The 24,348-nt window shown below is 38.4% G+C and overlaps 1 protein-coding gene across 2 annotated transcripts in view; it reads right to left on the bottom strand.

The window, feature by feature from the left end:
- Nucleotides 1-328: 328 nt before the first annotated feature.
- ano1b (anoctamin 1, calcium activated chloride channel b) overlaps nt 329-24,348 on the bottom strand; it is a 38,986-nt gene continuing 14,966 nt past the window's right edge. The window contains exons 8-25 of one of the 2 annotated variants that reach the window (XM_026174798.1): nt 23,256-23,297; nt 22,661-22,725; nt 21,707-21,841; nt 18,555-18,715; nt 17,754-17,836; nt 17,336-17,347; nt 15,933-16,007; nt 14,571-14,639; nt 14,288-14,489; nt 9,446-9,557; nt 9,252-9,309; nt 7,886-7,986; nt 7,157-7,299; nt 6,634-6,786; nt 6,431-6,483; nt 4,050-4,234; nt 2,707-2,812; nt 329-1,500 (exon numbers count right to left, since the gene is read on the bottom strand). In XM_026174798.1, coding sequence (XP_026030583.1) covers nt 1,249-1,500; nt 2,707-2,812; nt 4,050-4,234; nt 6,431-6,483; nt 6,634-6,786; nt 7,157-7,299; nt 7,886-7,986; nt 9,252-9,309; nt 9,446-9,557; nt 14,288-14,489; nt 14,571-14,639; nt 15,933-16,007; nt 17,336-17,347; nt 17,754-17,836; nt 18,555-18,715; nt 21,707-21,841; nt 22,661-22,725; nt 23,256-23,297 — 2,007 coding nt within the window. In that variant the 3' untranslated portion in view covers nt 329-1,248. The remainder of the gene's footprint in view (nt 1,501-2,706; nt 2,813-4,049; nt 4,235-6,430; nt 6,484-6,633; nt 6,787-7,156; nt 7,300-7,885; nt 7,987-9,251; nt 9,310-9,445; nt 9,558-14,287; nt 14,490-14,570; nt 14,640-15,932; nt 16,008-17,335; nt 17,348-17,753; nt 17,837-18,554; nt 18,716-21,706; nt 21,842-22,660; nt 22,726-23,255; nt 23,298-24,348) is intronic. The other variant, XM_026174799.1, reaches the window with a different exon arrangement.

The following is a 24,348-nucleotide window of genomic DNA, read 5'->3' as shown; positions in this document are numbered from 1 at the left end:
AACGAATATATGCAAATTCAAATTTCATTTCTTAAGAAATTGTCACAAGGATCCTCAAAAACTCAATTTTCCAAAAAATAAAAATAAAAAATCATGATTTGGGCTTTAAAGGTTTACATATCCTAAACAAGGCAGTCTGAGAGTGAACTGCATTGGAGTGAGGTCTTCTTTAAGATGAGGCCTGATTACACAGGTCTGCAAAAGAAAATAAAAATGATATTTTAGGGTGCTGAATCTAAAAATGATCTCAATTTCCCTCCATCACATACAGTGTTTTTGCAAATCATGAGGAGTTTACATTAAAAAGAAATCACAACAGCAATGAAAAAAAAATCAATATTTTATTACAATTAACTAATTTTGCATAATTTTTCTGAGATTCCTTACCACTGAACAAAATAGATCTGTTGGGATGTCTTGAAGAATGGGACATGGACCATCTGAGCTCCTCACAGCGCAAACTCCCAGTATCCGCCCCCTTCTCAATTCCTCGCATTTTCTATTCTCTTGCTTTTAGAAAATGTTACTGGATATGGTTTTTTGACTCAAGTATAGGATACCAGGTTTTTGGAATTTTAAAAATATTTTTCCCAGTTTCAGTCAAACAAATCCTATTCAGTTTTTTGGTTGCAGACCTGTGTTATTCAAGGAGAATTTAATAAAAAAAATTCTGATTTAAATTTTGTTCCATACAGCGAATTAAAAATGTTTATTTTCTAACAGCAGGTTGTAAATTTTGATTAGTCACAGTTTAATGAAGTTTCTATATTGATTTCTTTGAATTCACATTTTCTGATTCTAATGTGTATGCTGGTAAAAAAAAATTATGCACACAATTTGTCATCATTTTTGTGCGTATTCTAACATTTGTGAGTATTTAAAGGATTATATAAAAAATTTCAGCTGTAATGCATGTAAGAATGAATACACTTTTACATTTTGATTTACAAAGTCATTAATTTGAGTACACAATCAGACATTCTTAAGCACATAAATACATTTGAGGGTGCACACATGGAGTGACAGTTTCACAGCTCAACAAAAACATGCAACATATTTGGCCACAGATTTAATTTTCTCACATCTCTTTGGCCAACTGCTGTCCCAGTCATTGGAATGTTAAGAATATTAAGAAAACATACAATTTACATACAATTTAGTCTGTCCTGAGAGAGAACTAATAGCAAGCTTCGACATGTCAAACCTACTTAAACTAATAGCTACTAGCCATAGCTGCTAGCATGGCTGTTAGAAGCTTTTGGTGCTGTTGGTATGCCGTCGGGAGCGTGGGGGTGCCACTTTGCTGTTGTTGTTGTGTTTGCTGCAGTTTTCCTTTCCATCTGTTGAAGTGCTGCTGTCAATGATATAGCTCTTGCCCTGCTCTTCTTTCATGAACAGCTCTACCAATAAAATCTTCTCCTTGTGGATCTGCAGGCTGATATCTTTTGGGATGTCTGGGATTAGCCAGTCAACAATGTCATTCATGAGCATCACAACGTTCTGTCAGAAATAAATGAAAGAAATGGGACAACTCAGCAATTTTTCTTCTGGTAAAAACAAAAAAATAATCTCAGAACTTCCACAGTCTGAATCCCCAACATCCCGTAGGTCACATGCTTTTATGTTTTTCTAAAAATTTCAACCGTTTGGCATATATAGTTCATTTTAAATCAATTCAGTTCAATTTTATTTATATTGTGCCAAATTACAACAGCACCAAGGCACTTTATAGTGTAAGATAAGAATCCTACTATAATAAAGAGAAAACCCCAGCAATCAGACAACTCCCAGGAAGGAAAAACTATCTTTTAACAGGAAGAAACCTCTGGCAGAACCAGGCTCAGGGAGCAGCAGCCATCTTTCAAAACCCGTGAGGGTGAGGGAAAGAAAAGAGAGCAGAGTGAGATAGGACAAAAGGTTTATATGGTTTTGGCCTTGACTAACCATACTAAAATTCCTTATACACTATATGGACAAACATATTAACTGGAGCGTTCCAAAGCTCCTCTGGCACTAACACAAAGACAAAACTGTGCACCAGGAGATTCAGTAAGTTTCCATGGCTGAGCAACTCCTGTGGGTGTAATGTGTCGGTGTCTTAGTACTTTTGTCTATCTAGTGTTTGATATTCAACTGTGCAACAAGTAGAGAGCGGCTGCAGACCTCCACTGTTGTAACATGTCCATGTATCTGCATACCAAGTGATTAAATAAGAACATTTGTGCCAGACGCTGCAGGAGAGCAGTTACAGACTCCACCAGAAAGTGGGCTTTTATTTCAACTCAAGGACAAAAAAAAGTATCAATTTTTGGAAAATGGAAAACTGCAGAAGACCTTCAGTAGAGGTTTATCATTAGGGATTTATAGGAGGGCAGCACAGTGGTACAGGAGGTATCAGTCACCTCACAACAATCAGGTTCCTGTATGTTCTCCCTGTCTCCTTGAACTGCCAGTTTGAGTAGACATGACCTTACTTTTCAGCTACAAGTAAGTTCCTGTCCATGGACTATGTGATCAGTTTCTGAATTTCTGGTTGTTCTACTCAACTGTGGTGATTTATGTTGGCTGCTATAATGAAATGTAGGTTGTTCTGACCAGACCCCACGTCAGAATCATAGTTCAGCACCTCTCTTTAAAAGGTATGTGATAATTCAATAAAATAAATTCATAAGAACATTACTAGTAATTGCTTTATGTATTACCTACCTGGAAAACAATAACAAAAGCCAGACGGACAGCCAGCACTGCCCAGAATTCCTTGGATAGCTCATATGGTGTGTTTGACCAAGGTGGTTCTCTGTAGTCTTTATACCTTAGTGACAAAAAACAGGTATCACATTTGGTCACAATTTAACACTCAATTTTGAGAAGAAATTTCTGGCAAAACCAGGCCAGTACATATAATCTAAATGATTAGATAGGGATAATTTAGAAGTAGTGCAATCTCCCAGATGTTCCCCTCAACATGTGTTTAACAAACCAGAAACTCCCTGACAGTGTTACGTTCCAGCAAGGCCTGCTGTGATTTTGACCCTCTATCGGTGTGTCTCCTGCCATAGGTGCCACCCTTTTTGTATGGCTGTCTGTACACAGCAATTAAGCTAGCCAGAGAAAGAAAGAATAATCCAACATTTTTTTTCCAAGTCCATTAGCGTTAGCATTGTCAGCACAGTTCTATACCACCTATATTATTTCTTATATACTTATTGCTTTTCTGTGTCATGAAAGTGTCTTTTTTAACTTGCTAAATCACCATGGTAACTTCTGCTGGACACACAAACTTATCTCAAACTTTTTGGTATTTGAATTCCGCTTGCTGTCTTTGTATATAGTTTTGGTTGCATGTTTCTATGGTTTACACTTCCAGTGCCAGCTTTGTATCCTTGGTCTCTGTTAAGCGTCAGTCCTTAGTGTTTCCTTGCTTTTCTTTCCTCTTTCTGTGCCGACAGCTTTGTCACCAGATTCTTTTTCGTTTTAGTAATATGGTAAATGGACTTGTTATATAGCACTTTTCCAGTCTAGTTTAGCAATTAAAGTGCATTTTACTAAAAGCCTCATACACACACATTTATTTGATGATGATTTTCTCTAAGGCTAAGTGCCTTATCTAACATTCACATACACTCACATTGGATGCATTGAGGCTCAGTACCTTGTCTGGGGATGCTTCAGCATGCAGACAAGAGGAGTAATTGCAATGGATTGAAAAGCTTGTGCAAGGATTACAGAATGGCACATCTCTGGGCTTAAGAGTTTATTTATTGAAATAAATAAAGACTAAAATAGCTTCCTTCATTGTAAAGCACTGTACTCATTTGCATTTAATTTAGAAGTCATTGCCAACAATGACTCGATTAATAACCTGACTGCTGGAGGCACTGATTCACAAATGATTTAAAAATCATCTAAAATCACTGATTTGCTTTTTACTCACAAATAGGTTTTTAAAGAAGCATAACAATAACTAAACTTTTTGAAATACCTATTTCAAAAAGTTTTTACATTTATTGAAATGTTATGACAGTTGTAACCTGAGAATAATTTCCTACCTGCATATTACAACAGGGTAGCCAAAGTGTGATGGATCCATGGGTTCTTTGCCATCCTGGAAGTGGCTCACATTAAAAGAAGACAGTGTATGGTTGACAAATCCATGCATGGAGCCATCAGGACTGTACATGTACTGGTAAACCATCCGAGGGATGAAGTCTGACGTGAAGGAGATAACGAATGCCTGGAGCAGGGACAGAGGTTCGGACATTAGAGAGAGAGAAAAGAAGTGTGGCAAATGGAAACAAATATGAACTATGTGAACTGTAACTACACACAGGTTTAAGTATACAACCAACTGGAATGTTGTAGCTGAAATACCAGCCATACTGCTTTATTTCTTTATTTAAAGAGATAAAAGTAATGTTTCCTTTTGAGTATGCACTTGGCATCGAGCAAAACATAGCTTTATCTTTTGATAGGGCGAAAACTCCATTAAGCTGGAAATGCAGAAAGACGGGCCAAAAAGAATAAAAAACACAATCTACAAAAGAGATAAGATGATATAAGCACCATATATCCAGCACGTGAGTGAATATTAGTTTGATTTTATGAACTATACACATTAATCAAATCTGAGAACATTTCTTACCTGATCCTCCCAGAACTAAGTGATTGTTTTAAAATAATACCTAACACTTATCTATTGAAACCAAATTTTTACATTCATACAATGAAAACTGAGTTACAAGCCCTCATACGGTAAAATGGTTGACTTTTAAGTCAATTTTTTAAAATAGTTTTTAAGCCCTCATACTGTAACTTCATAACTAGGCAGATAAAATCATTTTTCATGAATGAAAAACACATGCAAAATTCCAGGTGTCACAATTTCAAAAACTCTAAAGCAAAAATTTTCATTTAATTTTTCATTTCTTTTCTAAACAATTTTTTACTATGACCAAATTTGAGCATCAATATCAACATCTCTATATCCCATCATCATATTTCTTTGTTCTGTTGGAGCTGAGTGCTGCAGAGTGTGAGGAACCTGACATCCCTATGCCTTATGAAAAGGCAAAATATTTTGAAAAAAATGGGCATAGAGGTAAAATATGGGATCTTGGTGCCAAAGATGAGCACAGAAACATTTTGAATCTGCAACTATTAACTCATTAAAACATAAGGAGCTCGTGGTCCACCTACATATTACACCTACAGGAGATGACCACTGAAACCAATGCCATTAAGGTCCCAGCACATAGTTTGTGTGCAGATGTTAATGTCAGAGGAGGTTTGGATCTCTGCAGCTACTAAATCAGATGAGTGTTTGCAACTGTTATTCACTGTGCACCTCAGCAATCAGCAAACAACTCTGCAGCACTGGTACTTAGATATCACTTTTCTACTCACCTGAGCACTAAAAGTAGTCAATCAATCAATCCCACATTCACCAGCTCTCTCTCTCTCTCTCTCTCTCACACACACACGCGCACGCTGAAGTAGGCAACCAGGGGTTCAACACCCCTGGTTGCAAGACAGCTGAAGGCAAAAGAGAGTCTAACCCAGGGGTGGGCAACTCCAGGTCTCAAGGGCTGGTGTCCTGCAGGTTTTAGATGTCCTTGATCCAACACAGCTGATTCAAATGGCTAAATTAGCTCCTCAACATGTCCTGAAGTTCTCCAGAGGCCTGGTAACAAACTAATCATGTGATTCAGGTGTGTTGACCCAGGGTGTTATTTAAAACCTGCAGGACACCGGCCCTCGAGGCCTGGAGTTGCCCACCCCTGGTCCAACCTCTTACTAGTAAACTAATCAAGTGTCCTATGTGTGAATGTTTGCATAATCCGTCCATGGAAGGAAACGTGTTTCATGGTGCGTTTGCTGGCAGCATAGTAAGAGTTGTGGTTCTAATAATAAATACGTTCTTTGTTGTGCAGTTTGTTTTTTGCAGGCTGGAGGATAATGGTCACTTTTGTTATCTTTGCAGAGTTAGCATCTGGGCTACCTTGCTTTGCAGCTCCTTGTTACTTTTTATTTGAATTGCTTATGTGGTATTATGTGATATTTAGCTAATGTAAAGTTGAGTTCTCTTTGCATGTATTATTATTATTATTATTATTATTATTATTATTATTAAAGGAAGTATGTTCAGGCCCTGGGTAAACTACATAAGTATGGGTACAGTTAAGGTGATGTCAGGTTACAGGAAGTGACTGAAGGAGCTTTTTTATGTAATTGTTTCACAATATATATCAAGTTTCTTACTCACCATATTTGAGGAATATGTGTGGGCCCTTTTTCCTCTTTCTAAATTTTTGTTATGTATACAATTTGTTTATGGACATGAACTTAGACAAAGTTTTTTACATTAGTTTTAACACCAACACGATCGTGCATGTAGCATGTCAAAAGAATTAAACCAGCAGACATTACTTACGTTAATGATGACAGCAACCTTTGCTACCCCTCTCAGTATGTTGTACCATATTCCTGTACAATGAGAATATGTGTCAGCTAATGTTTTCAGGTATAAGATTTCTCTTCTTATAATTAAACAAATATTATTTTCTCTTGTTATTGTGATCCTTCCTGAATAACATGCATTTTTAAACATGCCACAGTGTTTTAAATATAACCCACCGATGTCTTTAGCTCTTGCTGCCACTGGTCTTCGCAGCTCCGTCACAAATTTCTTGGCATCAAGTCGTATTTCAATGATGTTGTTGAGCAGAGCAAAGAGTGGAGCCAGCGGGAAGGATGCCACAAACAATGTAACAAAACCAAACTGGATGACTGGACAAAGGAGCAAAGCAAAAAATCAGTACCAACATATCCCTTTACCTGTGCAAATATAAATGTACTGAAAACATATTATAGACACACAATTAAATTTTTTTGTCTACTATCTCTACATAAACAAAACTGCATTGAATTAGAATATAGATTAACATGGAAATCCTCAAAACCTTGAAACCACAATAAGAATCAGTATAATCTCACAACTGATCCTTTAGTCGTGATTTAGACTTTTGAATGACACGCGGCCATCAGTGTTTATAGAAAATTATCTTTGCACACAAGAAAACAGACTTGTGTTTTGCTTTGTTCATATCTAGTATTTAAGAACCAAAGTGGTGAAGGATATTTAGTGTGTAGTACTGACTCATTTCCATATATTCAGGAGTTAATCCACCAAATGGCTCCAGAAAATGGTCGGTTTCATATCTCGTCAACTTCTTCTGTCTCTCTTCTTCCTGAAAAGCTCCTTGCTTTGACCGAATGTATCGAATCAGTTTCTTCAGTTTGCTGAAAGACATGTGCACATATGAATACACAAATGCATATAGACGCACGCATATATGAACAATAATGGCCACAGATCACTCTAATGGCATGTCGGTGCTGTACTTTTGGAAGTAATAAGTTGTGTTCAATCATTTAATGTATAAGTAATAACTTGGACTACAGATGAGTTGTTTGATGGTTTGATGATCCTTCTCTACAGCTACAGTCAAACGGAGTGTGTTTTTTGTGTTGCCACAGGCTGTCAATGCTAACCTCAGCCTTGGGTGTTATACGGTTTACTCAAATTGGCATTGTGGCTTCTGCTTTTTCTAGCTGAATTATGATGCCAGTGATTACATTTGAACAGAAAAAAGTTACATTATCTCCTCACTACATAAGTGTTTGATATGCATATCAAAAGTTGTTATTACTAAATGTCAATATGTAGGAGTGTGCACAGAATTCAAGAGAGTGGAATTCAGATAAGTCTTTTTTTAAGTACTTCCTGAATATCGAGGAGTGATTATAGAAAGAAGATCTCGTGCAATTACACTACAACAATGTGATGTGCAAGAGCAACAAACCAATATGAAGTGATCCTACTTACGGTATTCCAATCTCAAAAAGGTTGTTCTGGATAAGTTGCTTTCCCAACATGGTGATACTCAGCTGGATACACAGCTCCATCAGACAGCCTCCATGAGCACACTGTAAAACAATCCCACACTAAAGTCAACCACAGAAAAGAAGGAATTTTTAAAAGTACACCTAAAACAAAATGACAGTATTCCCCGTTCTTGTTGCAAAGACAGCAACAACTGCACTTTTTTTACTGACTATGTGGATATCTGGGCAAAAAGATGACCTGACACAGTATGCAAACACGACCTCTCTTGTCAAGACGACACAACAGCACTTGCACTCTTGCCATCACCACTTTCTACAAAGGCACTTTAGAGAGTGTCCTGACCAGCAACATCTCACTCTGGTATGGCAGCAACATTTCTTTAGACCTTAAACACCTTCAGAGAATGGCACACTAGGAGAAATGTAAATATTTTTATTATAACACAACAGTGTGCAGAGCAGAATGACTTGCTCTACCTTGGGTCATGTAATCACAGGAAGGTTGGTTTGATCCCTGCCTCCTGTAGTCCACCCGAGTCCATAAGTTGAAATGTCTTTGGGGAAGTTGCCCCAGTGTATCTATTAGAGTGTGTGATAAATACTGGAATGCCAATTTATTAATAATGTTGCACCAACTTCATTTTCTAAGTGACTTGGTCAAAACTAAGCAGATCTGATGAGGAAATGAGTAGTGTGTAAGTGCAGATTTTACACTTGCATTTTTCTCTGGAAATAGCATTGTAATTCAGAAAAAGTGAGAGGAAGATGACTGATGATAACTAACATGTTTGTGATATAAAGGTGAATCTCCAGTTAGAAAGTAAAGCAGGCTGAATGTGGTCTTTAAGATTGTGTTAGTGCTTCTCTGGATAGTTCACATGATGTGCAGGAGTACATTATTATTATTACACACACACACACACACACACACACACACACAATCGTGCATACTCATTCAATCGTATAACCAATTCAGAGTCAACAATTGTGATTTTCTCTGAGGCAAGACTGAAATACTGATCTAATATTATGCATTATATGTAATATTATATTGTCCCCTGGTGTTAATAAAGTATTCTGATTCTGACTCTGGTGAAGTCGTTTAGCTTAGGGCAACAATCTCTTTACCAGAAAATAGAAAGAACAAGCTGTTCAATAAAAATGTCATTATACTTCTAGGATGTGACTTAAAAATGTGTTTAGTATGAAAACTGGGAGAAAGTGCAGTAAAATAAAATGTATTTATTTTGTTTAAATTATCTTCAGAACAATTATACTCCAAGTCCAGTCTGAAATTATTATGACAGCTTTTGTTTGAGGTTAATTTGTAAAAACACAAGGCTTACCTCTTCCATTCTGTAAGAGTCAAACACATATAGGTAGCTGCCTGGCCTGCCTACAAGTCTAAAATGAAAATGAATGGAAAACTGTTTAAAGTGTGAAGTATCAAATATTGAACTTTGTGCATAAACAGTAACTGATAAAATGAAAAAAAAGAAAAAAAGAAAAACCAAAAACAATAAATTATGAGATTACTAACCTTCCCCTGAAGAAAGCAATGTAGATGATTGGGGCAAATGCATTAACAAACTTGAGAATGAAGGTCTTGAAGATGAGTCTCTCCTCAAAACTCTTGTCAGTTTTAGGAGCCTCTATAAGGGAGCAGAAAAATTATTATTATTATTTTCTTTTTCTTTTTGACAGTTACTTCTAAACACTGGAACAAAATAAAACAACAACATGTCTCAAAACAGTTGAGATGGGGCCATGTTCACCACTGTGTGGCATCCCCTCTTCTTTTAAAACATCTTTCATTTCTAAACATGTGGGAGGAGATCAGTTGCTGCTCCTTTGGGAGAGGAATGTTGTTTCATTCTTGTCTGATCAACAAGATCAGGCTTTAAACAGTCCTGAAATGTTTTTATTTGTTGAAAGGTCAAGGCAGCCCAGTTCCCAGACTCTTCTATTACAAAGCCATGCTTTTGAATGGAGTGCTGATTAAAAAAAAGTCACATGCTTTCTATCCTCTTAAGTCAGGAGGCTGCAGCATTTTTCAAGAATAATTTCAAATTTAGATTCATATGACCACAAAGTAGTTTCCCACGTTGTCTCAGTCCATTTATTTTAACACCTGCCTGACAGTTGCATGGGCCAAACCATGGAGATGAGTGACCAAGGGGGTGTAGACAACTCCTGTGTAAGTAAGCACCCAATCATGTGCGGTCCCAGGCCTATACCGAGTCCGTGCAGAGGAGGCCAGCCACCCCACCTGGGGCCAGCACCTGTCACCACAAGCCCCCTAAGCCCCACATCTCAAAACGGTAAGGCAGCACCCGCCCCAACCACCCACTACCACAAAACAGGAGCTGAAAATCAGTCTAGATTCTAGCTACCCTTTAAACCCAGATGTTCCTTTAACTAAACTTTTAGAGTGGTCATTATCAGTACTTATTGTTTCATGTTTTGCAAAAACATGATGCTAGCTATGTCCCAATTCATAGGCACATCATTCGGATGACCCGGCCTTCACGGTCTACGTGGGCCGGGTCCTCCGAAGGATGGGACATACCTGGTGATTCACAGTTTAGCCATAACATTAGCATTTAGATGAGGGTTTCTACCATTTCATTTTAGCTCTGTGCTTGCATGTGTTTGGGATTCTACATAACTGATTACTGGATATGGTAAATTACCAGTTCGCAGCTGCTTTTTAAGGTTGCACACAAGTGATTTGTTGCCTTAGCAGTGACGTGGAAAACCTTTCAGATGAGGAGGGCATTGATAGCTGAGATTTGACTCATACTTTCTCTCCTTCCCTCTGAGGTGACAAAGGCATAGAGGCTTCTGCTTTTCAAATGCCTTATTTTTCATATTTGGCCATTCATGACATTATTAATGAGAATACTGTGTTTTGGTAGAGCAGGTCATCTACAAATCGGTAGGTTGGTGGTTTGATCTCTAGCTTCTCCAGTCCGCATATCCTTGGGCAAGATACTAACTCCAAGTTGCTCTCTGATGCATCCATCAGAGATGAATGTGTGTGATCATTAGAAAAAAGTTCTTGTATGGGTGTAATGGGTGAGTGAGGCATGCTGCATAAACCGCTCAGAGTGCTCCAGGAGAGCAGAAAAGTGCTATATAACAATCAGTCCATTTACCATGCATAAGAGATAACTAATAGGGAAGCCCATTGGAGGGCTACACACATAATCACAGAACTGGAGATACATCAACTAACTACTATTCTTTTGCCATTCTAGCTGGATAGCTTGTGTTTTTGTTTTACTCTCAATAGACCAGACCCAACTGATATTCATACACTGGTATGAACATAGTAATAAACATTTATGTTTACGTTTCATATAAAAAGGCTTTCCAATGGTATAAGAATTATTGTGAAGACAAAGAAATAATTGACCAGACACAAATGTCCTTACTGTATTTGTGCTTTAGTTAACAGCCTGTTTTATAATAATAATAATAATAATAATAATAATAATAATAATAATAATAATAAATTTTATTTATGAGCGCCTTTCAAGTCACCCAAGGACACTTTACAATAGGATAAAACACTTAGTAAAACAATAGCAGAATAAGAACAATAAAATAAAAGCACAAGATAAAATGAACAAACAGTGGATTCAAAGTGAATATGCAGATTTGAACAGATGAGTTTTGAGTTGGGATTTAAACTGGGGGAGAGAACCAATATTTCTTATTTCAGGGGGCAGAGAGTTCCACAGCCTGGGAGCAGAGCAGCTGAAAGCTCTGCTTCCTATGGTGGTGAGGCGGAAGGAAGGTACAGTAAGCTGGATAGAAGAAGAAGAACGAAGTGAACGGGCAGAACAAGTGGTGGTTAACAGGTCAGAAAGGTAAGGAGGAGCGAGGTTATGAATGGCCTTGAGGGTGAGCAGAAGAAGTTTGAAAATTATCCGGAATTTCACAGGGAGCCAGTGAAGTAGGGCAGGGATAGCTCAATAGGTAGAGTGGTGGCCCCATGATCGGAAGGTCGGGGGTTCGATTCCCCTGAACAGCTACCCTGAGGTACCCCTGAGCAAGGTACCGTCCCTACACACTGCTCCCCGGGCGCCCAGTGGCTGCCCACTGCTTCACTGAGTGAATGGGTTAAATGCAGAGAGGGATTTTCCCCACGGGGACCAATAAAGTACACTTTCTTTCTTTCTTCTAAGTTCCTGAAGAACAGGGGTGATGTGCTGGTAGGAGGGGGTTCTGGTGATAATGCGAGCAGCAGAGTTCTGAACCAGTTGAAGCTTATGGAGGGATTTTTGGGGGAGACCATGCAGAAGAGAATTGCAGTAGTCAATACGGGAGGTAACAAGACTATGTACAAGAATGGACGTAGACTGGGTGGAAAGAGAAGGAAGCAATCTGTTAATGTTACGTAGATGGAAGTAGGCAGAATGGGTGAGATTATTGATGTGAGATTTATAGGAAAGTGAACTGTCTAGGATGACACCAAGGCTCTTAACCTGAGGAGAAGGGAAAACTGTGGAGTTATCGATGGTGAGTGAGAAATGGTTTGCCTTCAAAAGGTTGGATTTGGTGCCAATAAGGAGGATCTCAGTTTTATCCTCATTGAGCTTTAGAAAATTAGAGGTAAACCAGGATTTTAACTCGGATAGACATTCTGTAAGGGAAGAAGGTGGGAGGGAGGAATCAGGTTTGCAAGAGAGATATAACTGGGTGTCATCAGCAAAACAGTGAAACTGAAGATCAAATTTGCGGAAGATGGTACCTAGAGGGAGGATGTATATTATAAAGAGAAGAGGGCCTAAAACTGAGCCTTGGGGTACACCAGAGGTGACGGGGAATAGACGAGAACGGAATGATCTTAGTTGAATAAACTGGGAGCGGTCGAGGAGATATGAAACCAGACGAGGGGTGTGTCAGAGATGCCGAGAGAGGAAAGTCTGCTTAGAAGGACAGAGTGAGAAATGGTGTCAAAGGCTGAGCTCAGATCTAAAAGGACGAGAATGGTGAGAAGACCAGAGTCAGCTCCGATTAGAAGATCGTTAGTGACTTTAAGTAGAGCAGTTTCGGTACTGTGACATGAGCGAAAACCAGATTGAAATCTCTCGTAGATGTTATTATTAACCAGGTGTAAATGAAGTTGAGCTGCAACCACTTTTTCGAGTATCTTAGAAATGAAGGGTAGATTGGAAATCGGACGGAGGTTGTTAAAGTTGTTAGGATCTAAAGAAGGTTTTTTCAGTATAGGAGTGACTAGAGCAGTCTTCAATAAGGAGGGAACGATACCGGTGGTGAGAGAAGAGTGAATGATGGCAGAAATGAGTGGGAGTAAAGAAGAGAGGCAGGATTTCACAAGCCCCGTGGGCATGGGGTCAAGATGACATGTGGCAGGCTTTGATTTACATATTAACTCGGAAATATCAGATAAATCAGGAAGATGAAAAGTGGAAAACGGCTCAAAAAGGAGAAGAGGTTCTGGAGAGGGCGTAGACACAACATTTGATCTGAGTTGCTGGTGGATGTTATTGATTTTCGTAGTCCAGAACAGCATCAAGGAGTTGCAGGTTTCAGAGGAATAGAAGTGCGGTGGTAAAGCGTTGGGGGGTTGAATTAGTTTGTTGAAAACTGAAAACAGAGTCCTAGCATTACCCTCATAAGAACTGATAATACCAGAGTAGAAGCTTTGTTTGGCCTTGTTAATGGAGTCTTTATACTGAAGTACGTGGTATTTATAGATTTCTGAATCAACAGTTAAACCAGATTTCTTATATTTACGCTCTAGCTGCCGAGCTTTGGCCTTCAGAGCTCGGAGGTCAGAGGTAAACCAGGGAGCAGAGCGAGCGAAGGAAACAGAGTGGGTTTTTACAGGAGCCAGAGAATCAAGGACAGACAATGTTATAATATAACAACAAATCATCAGGAGTAGAATAGAAGTCCGGAATCTGAACATTGTCCAAACTGGTAGTGAGAATGTCCATATCAATGTTCTTGATGTTGCGGAACGAGATGAGACGGGTTGGCTTGGTAGAAGAGCAGCAGAGAGTGAGGTTAAATGAAAGGAGGAAGTGGTCAGTTATGGGGATTTCAGTAGCAGAAAGATTCGAGGGAGTAACACCAGAACAGCAGACCAAGTCCATGGTGTGTCCTTTAGAGTGAGTGGGAAAGTTGATAAATTGTTTAAATTCAGAGCCTTCGAGACAGGAGGAAAAGTCTCTGGTGAGCAGAAGGTCATTATTGTCCATGTGAATGTTGAAATCTCCCACCAAGATCACATTTGGGGAGAGAGATGAAAGATGGGTTAGTAGATTAGCAAAGTCACTGAGGAAGACAGGGTTAGGTTTGGGGGGGCGGTATACAGTAGCTATGATAGGTTTTATACAAAACTTACCTAATACAGTAAGCCATCGTGCCACAGCTCCATATACCTCATCCAGTATAAGGATGACCACAAGGTTGATGATGGCTGCAGTGGTTTTAACTGTCAGCTGCACATGGTTCCTTGTGATCAGACTGGAACTCATATGAAGAGCAGCTTTGGTGGAGATGCGGTAGAGGATCACACCAAACACAATGGCAAATGTAACACCAATCTGAAGGAGTAAAAGGGTTTTTCACCTTTAAACATAACATCAGTGATGTACAGTATATGCAGAGAATAAGATTTTTCCTACCATTAACAACATCATGACGATGTTAGTCATGTAGGCAGGCAGACGGTCCTGAAATGTAAGCTTTTCTATCTGAAACAAGTAAATAATAAAACAGTAAAAAAAATTAACTCAGGTCAAACATGACATGTAATGTCACCACAGTCATACTTTTAAATGTATTAAAATCAACACAACATATTAAGAAAGCATAAAAGACAAAGAGAAAGTTCCAAAAAAAGAAATCAACAGCCTGGTACAAGGAATGCACTATCCAGCTCAACAATACCAACGGGCCTGAAATAAGGATGCTGACTTTAATCACTGACACGCCAGGCCAGCAGGAGGCCTCCGTTAAAGGGACGCCACTTGATGCCAAGATCAATTGATTCCCAGAAATCTGTTACCTCCAAGCCACAAGCTCCTTACAGGTGACGATAGCTCAGTCACCTGTCGAGAGTTCCTTAAGCTCATTGACAGAACTCTGGGCAGTACGCATCCTGTTGTGTTTCAATAAACATTCTAAAGTTGCCAGTGTCTGTGGTAGCCTGCTTCTTGAGTCTGATATGAACCAAAACATGTCAAACAAAATATAATCAGAAACCAACTTTCACTTTTAGAGGTGTTGATTCTCTGAGAGCAAAACTAAAAAACTAAATGAAAGATCAAGGAAACTGATTCAGAGCGATTTCACATGAATGGCAAACAAATGCTTGGACTATTAGGGAGCTGTTAGCTCAAGGCTCTTATTATACTTTAGGAATACAAGTAAGGCCACAGTCTAAGAGTAAAGTGTTCTGTTATATAGTAAGATACTATTACATTAGCTAGAGGCAGCTGTGACTCAGATAGCAGAGGGGCAAATCCTTGGTTTACTCCAGTCTGCATGTTGAACTCGCCTTAGGCAAGATATTGAACCCTGAGTTGACCCCAGTGCACCCATATTAGTGTGTGTGATTGTTAGGCAAGGCAAACAGAATAGAAGGTATGCACACTCATAAATATTGGTGCTAAATATGTTGTAAATGTGCAGTCTTAGTTCTGTGCACAAAGCAAATATAACTGCTTTTCATAATGTTTTGAAAAGATTGTTGGTGATAAAATGTTTTCCTGTGGGCTGTGCAATAAACAGTGGCACAAAAAAGCATTAGATTACACAATGCAAACATACAAATACATGGCAAAGTGTCAGCTCTTGCAAGATGTTTAAAAGCATTTGCAAAAGCAAATGTAGGTATATTGACATAAGACACCCTTTTTATGCACAAACTAAAGCACTCGGCAAAACAGTTTTAAAGTAAAATACAACTAGAATACTCAATAACCTTATGATACACACAGCTTTGATAATAAAAGATTTTCATGGACAGCATAGAGTGTGTTTACCTTGTCCTGGGACTTTTGACGTTTCCTTAGAGACTTTTGCATTACTTTGAATTCGTACTCAGCCCTGGGGTGATCCTATGATGACACACACAAAAAATGATAAACAGTGGCAGTGATTCATACTAACCAAACTAAAATAGATGTTGAAGAGACAAGTCTAACCAAAAACAGTATCAAAAAAGTATAACATCAATATAATTTCAAAAAAGTGTCTTTTCCCTTAATCTTTGAATTCAGGTGTTTTGGTTCCTATTGCCACAGGTGCATAAAAATCAATCTGATTGTCCTCCCAACCTCTGGTGGTTGTTTTCTCTGAAGATGTTGGAGAAAACAGCCACCTATAAGAAAGATGATGCTAATGTAGGGACAGTTATTCTTTAAGATACTAAGTCACTCTATGGGCTTGGAATACAAGAAGTCTTTTCTGAAAAATAATGTTTTTGGCTGTTTTCTCCAACAGCTTCAGAGAAAACAACCACCAGAGGTTGGGAGAAAACAACTGTGGAGTCCAGCCACAATCATCATTTAATTAAAACATTTTTAATACTAAAAATATGTTTTCTTACTTTTCAGTAAGTCAAATAACTGACATCCGTAAGACAGTAAAGTGAAAAATCACAGTTAGAGTAAAAGTGAATAGAAGAGCAAAGATGTGAGCTGAAAGGAAATGACCACAGTGCAGTTTAAAGGGGAAACATTATCACAATGTACAGACTCAGCATTTATAAACTGTGTCTAATGGAACCTGGGAGTGGAGGGTCTCACAATTACTAATAATTGTGGTTAAACATGTTATAACTATCAAACTAACCTAAATACGAGACAAATTTAAAAGCTGGCTACATACTTTTTTGCCTGTTTCCAAGTGTGATGATCTTACTCATTGTTTGGTAGTTTGTTTGCTGTTAAACTGGACAGAACTATCTTTTTAGGGTGTCTGTATAAGGTGATAAAATTAACATTTTATTTTGCCCAAGCTCTTTTCTGATATGATTTTCTTTCATCTATCCCAGGATCCATTCAGCTCAACAGTTAGAGAAAAAAAGCAATGAAGTTGCCAAAGGGACACTGATATAAAACAAGCATTCTGGGATCCATCTCTCTTCATTTATTGTTTAAAGATTTGTGTCAGAAAGCACTCAAACAAGCACAATCGTGAAATCAGGATTTCACAGTTATGAACCAATCAGTCAAATCATGTGTGCATTTTGTCCTGTAAACAAAATGTTAGTCAATGGTCATAATTTTATAAATGTCTTTTTTTATTTTCAATAAATCATCTTTGGACTGTACATGGTATTAAGAATATATATAAACTGTGCAGATCGCAGCAGCAGCAGAAAGGTTATGAAAAGTAAAGAGACAAGATAATAGTAATAAAATAATATGAATTTTCACCAAACCTTGAGAGCTTCCTGTGAAAAACAAATTCAGAGAAACAACATTTAAGTAAAGTGAAAAATGGGTCAATATGTTTTCAGTCTGTATGACAGTAAACTGAGAGAGGGTACTGTTTTTTTCATAATCACACTGAATAGTGAAGTCTATTCATGCTCAATGTGACTGAACATGAATGGACAACAAAAATAAAAATAAACACAAAAACGTTCTTAAATGGAAAAGTCTGATTTCCTTAAATATTATGAATATGAAAATATGAATAGAATATGAATATTTGTCACAAAAGACAACATTTCTAGTTTGGCGACCTGGGTTCTCTTCATAGTATTGTATATATAGCAGATCTTTTATTTATTATGTGGGCCTTGGGTCTCTGCCTTTTATCCTTTCACACAGAAAAGCAGTTGTGTTATTACTCACTTCCTCATCCTCGAACCCTGTAAGGTCCCATTCATAGTTGAGTCTCATCTGCCTCCTTTTCCAATGCTCCATGAACATGGCAGCTTTAAAAGAGAGGTAAGAAAATATGCAGAAGCAACCAGACATCAAAATGTGCATGTTTCAAATATAAAATCTGGAAATTACACAGAACAAGAACGATTGGTGGTAAGCACAGCAGACGCAGGTAAAGCAACAAGTGGGCTGGGTAAATAAGGCCTCACATAGAGAGATCAACAACCACTCGTGCTTTACAGCCAATCCTGGAATGACTAATTCCCTTCACATGCGTGTCTTTGGACTGTGGGAGGGAACCAGAGTCCCTGAAAATCTGGAAAACCTTTTGCTGTGAGGTGACAGTGCTAGCCAATAAAAACTGTTCCACCTGCATGAGACAATTCAATTTCTTTTATAAAACATCTCCCAGAAAAGTGATCAACAAACAGAAGAAGGGCTATCAATAATCAAATCTGAGTGCAACAAGCTAATGGACTCCAGACTAACTCGGGGAAGGCTGATGTCGTTACTTTCTCACATATGCACAGGTAGATTTGGGTAACCTTTTCCCTTTAATAAATGAAATCATCATTTAATTAGTGCATTTTATATTTACTCTGGTTGCCTTTTTTTGCCATTTGTTTGATGCTTTAAAAAACAAGTGTGACAAAACAGCAAAAGAAAAAGCAATCAGGGAGAGGCGTATACTTTTTAACAGCACGTTATAAAGCGGACACACATACTCTACTTTTGTTTTTTTGAATGACCTTCTCTATCTTCACTCACCCCAGAGAGCCATGAATATAGAGAAGAAAACTGTGGCAGGATTGTCAAACAGATGACTTGCCCGGGCAGTCCCACAGGCGGTGCTAAGTTTCCAGTAGCTGCATACTCTGTCACACAGTGGACACATGGTGATGTTGTTCCTTGGATGACAAATCTCCATGCTAGAATTAACAGAAAGGCACATGCAGAGTTGTATTTTTGTTTTTATCACTGTTTAGATTATGTAAAATACATGATTATAACCCACCACTACTTTGCTAATGCAACCCTCACACTGTCTTTAGGCTAATCTCAAATCACACAAAAATTTAATTTGTTATGGCAACTGAATAACAAGAGTACAGCAGGAATACTGACAGGCAGTACAAAGAGACAACATATTTCTCCCATGCAGGCTTCTCTTCATTTTAAGTTAAATCCAGAATCAAACTAAATCTTTCTCGTCACATATGAGATATTAAATAATCAGGCCCCATCTTATCCTAACAACCTCTGATTACCACTCCAACACAGCACTTCACTCTGTTTTTTTACTTTTCGTTTTGATGGGGGGGCTCAGAAAAGTATTAACACGTGTCTTGCATCTGCAGGTGATTTTGTTTCTGTGTATATGTGTGCATACTGTATGCAGATTTGTGAAGTTACACCTGTGAGCTGTATAATATCCAAAAGGCCAACAAAATGCACCACGATGAAACCCAGAAACCAAACATTTAACAAAAGGGTGAATACACAAGCATAGACAAGGACAGGAGGATGGTAAATGATGCTGTGAGGACACCTCCACCCCCAGAATCACCCAAATCACCATAGGTCAAACAGCAGAGCCCTTCACTCTCAGACTCCTGACTTACTTGTGGTTCCTACAGTTTCTAGAAGTAGAATAGGAGGCAGAGCCTTCAGCTTTCAGGCTCCTGTCCTGTGGAACCAGCTCCCAGATCAGCCCCACTTATCCCCTTTATACTCCCTGTGCATTGTTATTCGACTAGATCATTTTATTAAATTTCGTCTTCTCTCTCTATAGTTTATACTTTTTTTCTTTTCTCATCCTCCACACTCCCAAAAAAGTAGCGGAAGATCACTGCTGTTTCTTGAGTCTGACTCCTCTCTTGTTGAAAGTGAGTTTTTCCTTTCCACTATTACCGAGAGCTGCTCATAGGGGACTCATCAGGTTACTGGGGGTTTCTCTCTCATATAAAATGTAAAGTACTGTGAGGCAGCTGTCGTTATGATTTGGTGCTATATAAAAAAATTAAACTGAAATACACTTTTTTCACATGGTCTTCCTGGATTAAATCTCTTTCTTGAGTATTTTCACTTTTTATAAACAGTGTATCCGATACATTCATATTACATAGTGGATTTCTCCAATTTTGTTTTGCTCTTAGTGATGTGACTGTAATAGTATGACAATATATACACTGGGATATGATGTTTGGCATGTTTACACACAAAAAACAGGACATACCTGATAAAATGGGATGCTCATGTCCATTTAAATCAGCGATTACCTCACAGCCATCAGTCACAGGGCTGACTTTGGTAGCAAATGTCGAAGTATGTGAAGTATTTTTGTTATCATAATGATTGTAACTATTCTGGTTTTTTCTTTTTTGAGATTTGCAGCTGTTATTAGCTCAATTTTCCTAAAACAGATTCCCATTAGGCACTGATGAATAGATGGGTCATCTGGTTTGTGTTACAGTCTGTTTGCTTTCTGTTAGGATTCTGACACTTACAGTGAGTGGCATTTGTCTCCACTGGATAGAAATTTGCACTGCCAGCATGTCATAATATCCTGTGGATGATAAAAAGCAGGTGGAGAAAGGAAAGGAGGCCCTCATTTCTGTAGTAATTCATCAAACTTTTACAGTTCTCTCCTGCTTGTTGTACTTTCACTTCCTCTTTCCATTTTTTGATTTCCATCCGCTTTAAGTCCTACACTGTTAAATAGTTTTTTACTGCTAACTTTCTTTACTTAGCCTCTGTGTTAAATTTACAATAGTGTATTCTTAGTGTTTTGTTGTGGAAAACAATCACAAACCGTTTAGAAGAGGGGTTGGGTGGGAATGAAAGAGTAACGTTTTCAGACTTTTTGGCATCATCACTCTATTACGTACCTACAATATCAATAGTGTGCAGTTACATATTGTAAAATGATCCGAGCAAGGCAAAAATATGGTAAGTGGCACTAGATATCAACACAACACAAAAGGTGTGCATTAAACTCTATTAATAATAAGTTGAAACTGAACTGATGACCTGTATCTCCAGTATTTGGTGCAAATAGCACATGGAAACCACACCACACCACAATAGACCGAGTGAAACAACAAAAACCAAACAATGTGCATATGTAAAACTTTGAGTTTGTTATTTATAGTTTTAAATATGGATGAGTTATATTTCAATTCACTTCAGTTTGATTTTATTTATAGTTTGCCACATCACAGCAGCAGTTGCCTCAAGGTGCTTTATACTTAAAGGTGAAGACCCAACAAATATACACTGAAAAAAACCCAACAAACACATGAGCTCTGTGACCAGCAGGTGACAGCGTGAAGGAAAAACTTCCTTTTAACAGAAAGAAACCTCCGACGGAGCCAGGCTCAGGCAGGAGCCGCCATCTGCAGCAACCCGATTCTCTGTAGTCTTCAATACAAAACGATTGTCTTTTATGAACTTTTTTTTTACTTGAAGTAATCACACAATCTGATTGCATGATCAAAGATAACAACCTACCTTATGTCCTTAACATTTTTCACTGGCAACAAATAAAGCTTTGTTTTCAAAGTACACCCCAGCTATAACACAGATTGTTACACTGAGTCTAAAAACCAAAAATATTCCATTTTTATAACACTATTGTTCAGGTGGATGTTTATGATGTGTATGTTTTGAAGAGGGAGGCGAATAATCATGTTGAGATTATGATCACAACTATGTGATAATAACACATATGTTAAATAAATTAAATAAATAATGTTAAATCTTTTTCCTGCAGTGCTACCCTGTAGCTTTCCAGCTGTAACTTTTGTCACCTGTCAAACAACTGAAATTGTGTTCATTTGTCTTTAAATGTGTACATCTCTGAGGTGATTATAGTTAGAACCACATAGAACTGGAATTTTTGCACATGCATTTTTGTTTACCTTGGAATGTTGTCATCAACTGTGGCACATCCATACAAAAAGACAATGACCCCCACTAGTGAGGCAGGAATCAGCATCTGGGTATACAGGCCTAGCCAAGCAAAGTACAGCCCAATCTTCTCACCAAAATACTTCCTAAACACCCGGGGAAACAGATAAAAAATCATTTTTATTACACAAATCGAAACTGTAGTATATATTGTTTTTCCCTTATTTACCACTATCTGCACAGACACAAAGGAACTTGTGAATTGTTTCCTGCATACTCTAACAATATATCTATAATAAGTATACATCTATATTCTAGCTCATTAATATGGTTGATCCAGAAGTATAGGTTGTGGTAAGCAGGAGGCGGCTTATTGTGGAGGTGGATGATGGCCATGTAATGTTGTCAGATGCAATATGTGGATATTTGAGCAGTTATAGTAATTAATATAGTGCTTTATCCTACACGTTTTATCAAACTCACATTCAGCCAGTTTAGAATCACCAATTAATCTTATATGTATGAGGGAGGAAGCAGGAGTAGAAGGAGAAAGTCTCGAGTTAGAAAGCCCAGGGTGTATATGTGACTAGTGTTTATTGATGATCTGACTGCTAGAAGCAACAGGATGAACAATGAAATGCACAGGGTCCTACTCTGATCTGAACCCAACATGAGTTTTAGTTGCAAGAGACAAATCCAAAGACAGAGAGATCCACAATTAAGCAGCAACTGAAGATGGCTGCAGTAAAGGCCTGCAAAGCATCTCAAAGGGAAGAAACACAGTATCTGAAACAGGGAAGGGGTTTAGAGTATATAAAAATGGCTGTAATTCCTAAATAGTTTACTTGAAAATGTATTATAAACCCCCTAAATTGAAGCCTGTCTGCACTTTAATCACATTGCAATTGTTCTAGCTGCATCATTGCAAAAGCGATGTCATTTTTCAAATTAAGGAATGTCCTTACCGCACAAGTCCGATTGGCTGGTACTTGTAGAATACGCTGTAGTTTGCCCACTCCTCATATAAAAGCTGGAGAAGATATTCACATATGTTAGGTGTGTGTGTGTGTGTGTGTGTGTGTGTGTGTGTGTGTGTGTGTGTGTGTGTGTGTGTGTGTGTGTGTAAAAATAAAGTAAAGCAAAATAAGTAAGTTGACAATAAAAGGTATCAAACACGTCACTAATCATGAAATTCTCACCAGATGTCGGTAACAACCCATCCAATTCACACATACAAAGGAATAAAGCCATAGATGCCCAGAAATGAAACATGTAATAATGAGAATAATAATGTAATAATAATGAGATGCAGGGAAAAAGTACTAAACACATAAAGAAAAAGAGGTGCAAAAAGGCATCAAGAGTCATGACACCAGCTGAAATCTATCAGTAATTAGAAAGCAATCCTGCCACTTAATGTAAATTAATACCAGCTGGTTCAGTCCAACTGAAGGCCTATAAAAATGTGTCTCATTACCGAGGTGCCACACAACAAACATTTTATGATGGATAAACCAGTGAGCTCTCTCAAGACTTATTCTGGCATTTTCATATTCTTACCTTTCTGTCATTGGGGTCTGCACTCTCCTCATCAATGTCTCCCTGAAATAGAATATAGGAAATTGAAGTTTGTAAACTTGGTGTTTGCTCTTACTGTAGTACTTCATCAGTGCACAATTTCTCTTGAATCACCCGCAAATCATATTTTTGATATTGACTTATAGTGTCACTAGCAGCATGGCTTGAGGTCTAACTGTAACTGGCTCAGTGAATTGGACACCCAGCTCTGCACCACTGAAAAAAAATACTATAACTAGCCCAACCCCAGCAGTTAGTTCAGGCCAAATAAACTTAGCCATAACTGTCCTCCAACAGGTCCTCCCAAGCAGCTGGAAAATCAGCAGCTCGGTGACTATAAGGTTCCTCCTCACAATTTGGCCCTAAACAGAAGCACCCTGGTGCACCACAAACCCACATTTCAAATCCATTTTCCCCAGTCAGCTACACACCCGTAACTCTGGCAATTGGCCACTCCATTCTTAGACACATGACCCCGGAGACTCCAGCGACCCTAGCTGATTGTCTTCCAAGTGCCAGAGCAAATCCCCCAGCTTACCTCTATTCAAGAGTGGAATAAGGAACTTAACATCCAGCAGTTTTATGGTTACAGTAATTCAGCGTGCTATAAACAAAGTATATCTATATGTGGTTTTGCTATTGGTAATTATGCATAAATCTAATCAATATAATGAATGAGATGCATTGAGATGAAAAGAGGATGCAGCATGGAAAGCGTGAGTGTGTCTGTGTATGTGCATGTGCACGTGTGTGTGTGTGTGTGTGTGTGTGTGTGTGTAATAGGTGTAATAGGTGTGAGTGATGGGTAAGGGGAGAGAGGTGTGTGATACATATGACCACATGAGTATAAAAGAGGACTCTTAGGAAGGTGTGGTGTGTGTCCTCTATTGTCCTGAGGCTGAGTAGAGAGCAACAACAGAAGAAAGGACTTTGGAGTTCACACGTTTCACCTGGAAGACCAGAGGATTAACCACTGCCCAACCAATGTGAATTTATGAATTGGATTTGGCTTTTACTCTGCTTGGCTGTGTTGGATTAAGGTCTCAAAGAAGTTGGAGGACTTTGTTCTGACTCA

This window comes from Astatotilapia calliptera, chromosome 7 (assembly GCF_900246225.1).
Source record: "Astatotilapia calliptera chromosome 7, fAstCal1.2, whole genome shotgun sequence".
In the NCBI taxonomy this organism is placed as follows: Eukaryota; Metazoa; Chordata; class Actinopteri; order Cichliformes; family Cichlidae; genus Astatotilapia; species Astatotilapia calliptera.
The sequence above is the reverse complement of the archived record's forward strand: the minus strand, read 5'-3'. Positions and strand labels throughout refer to the sequence as shown.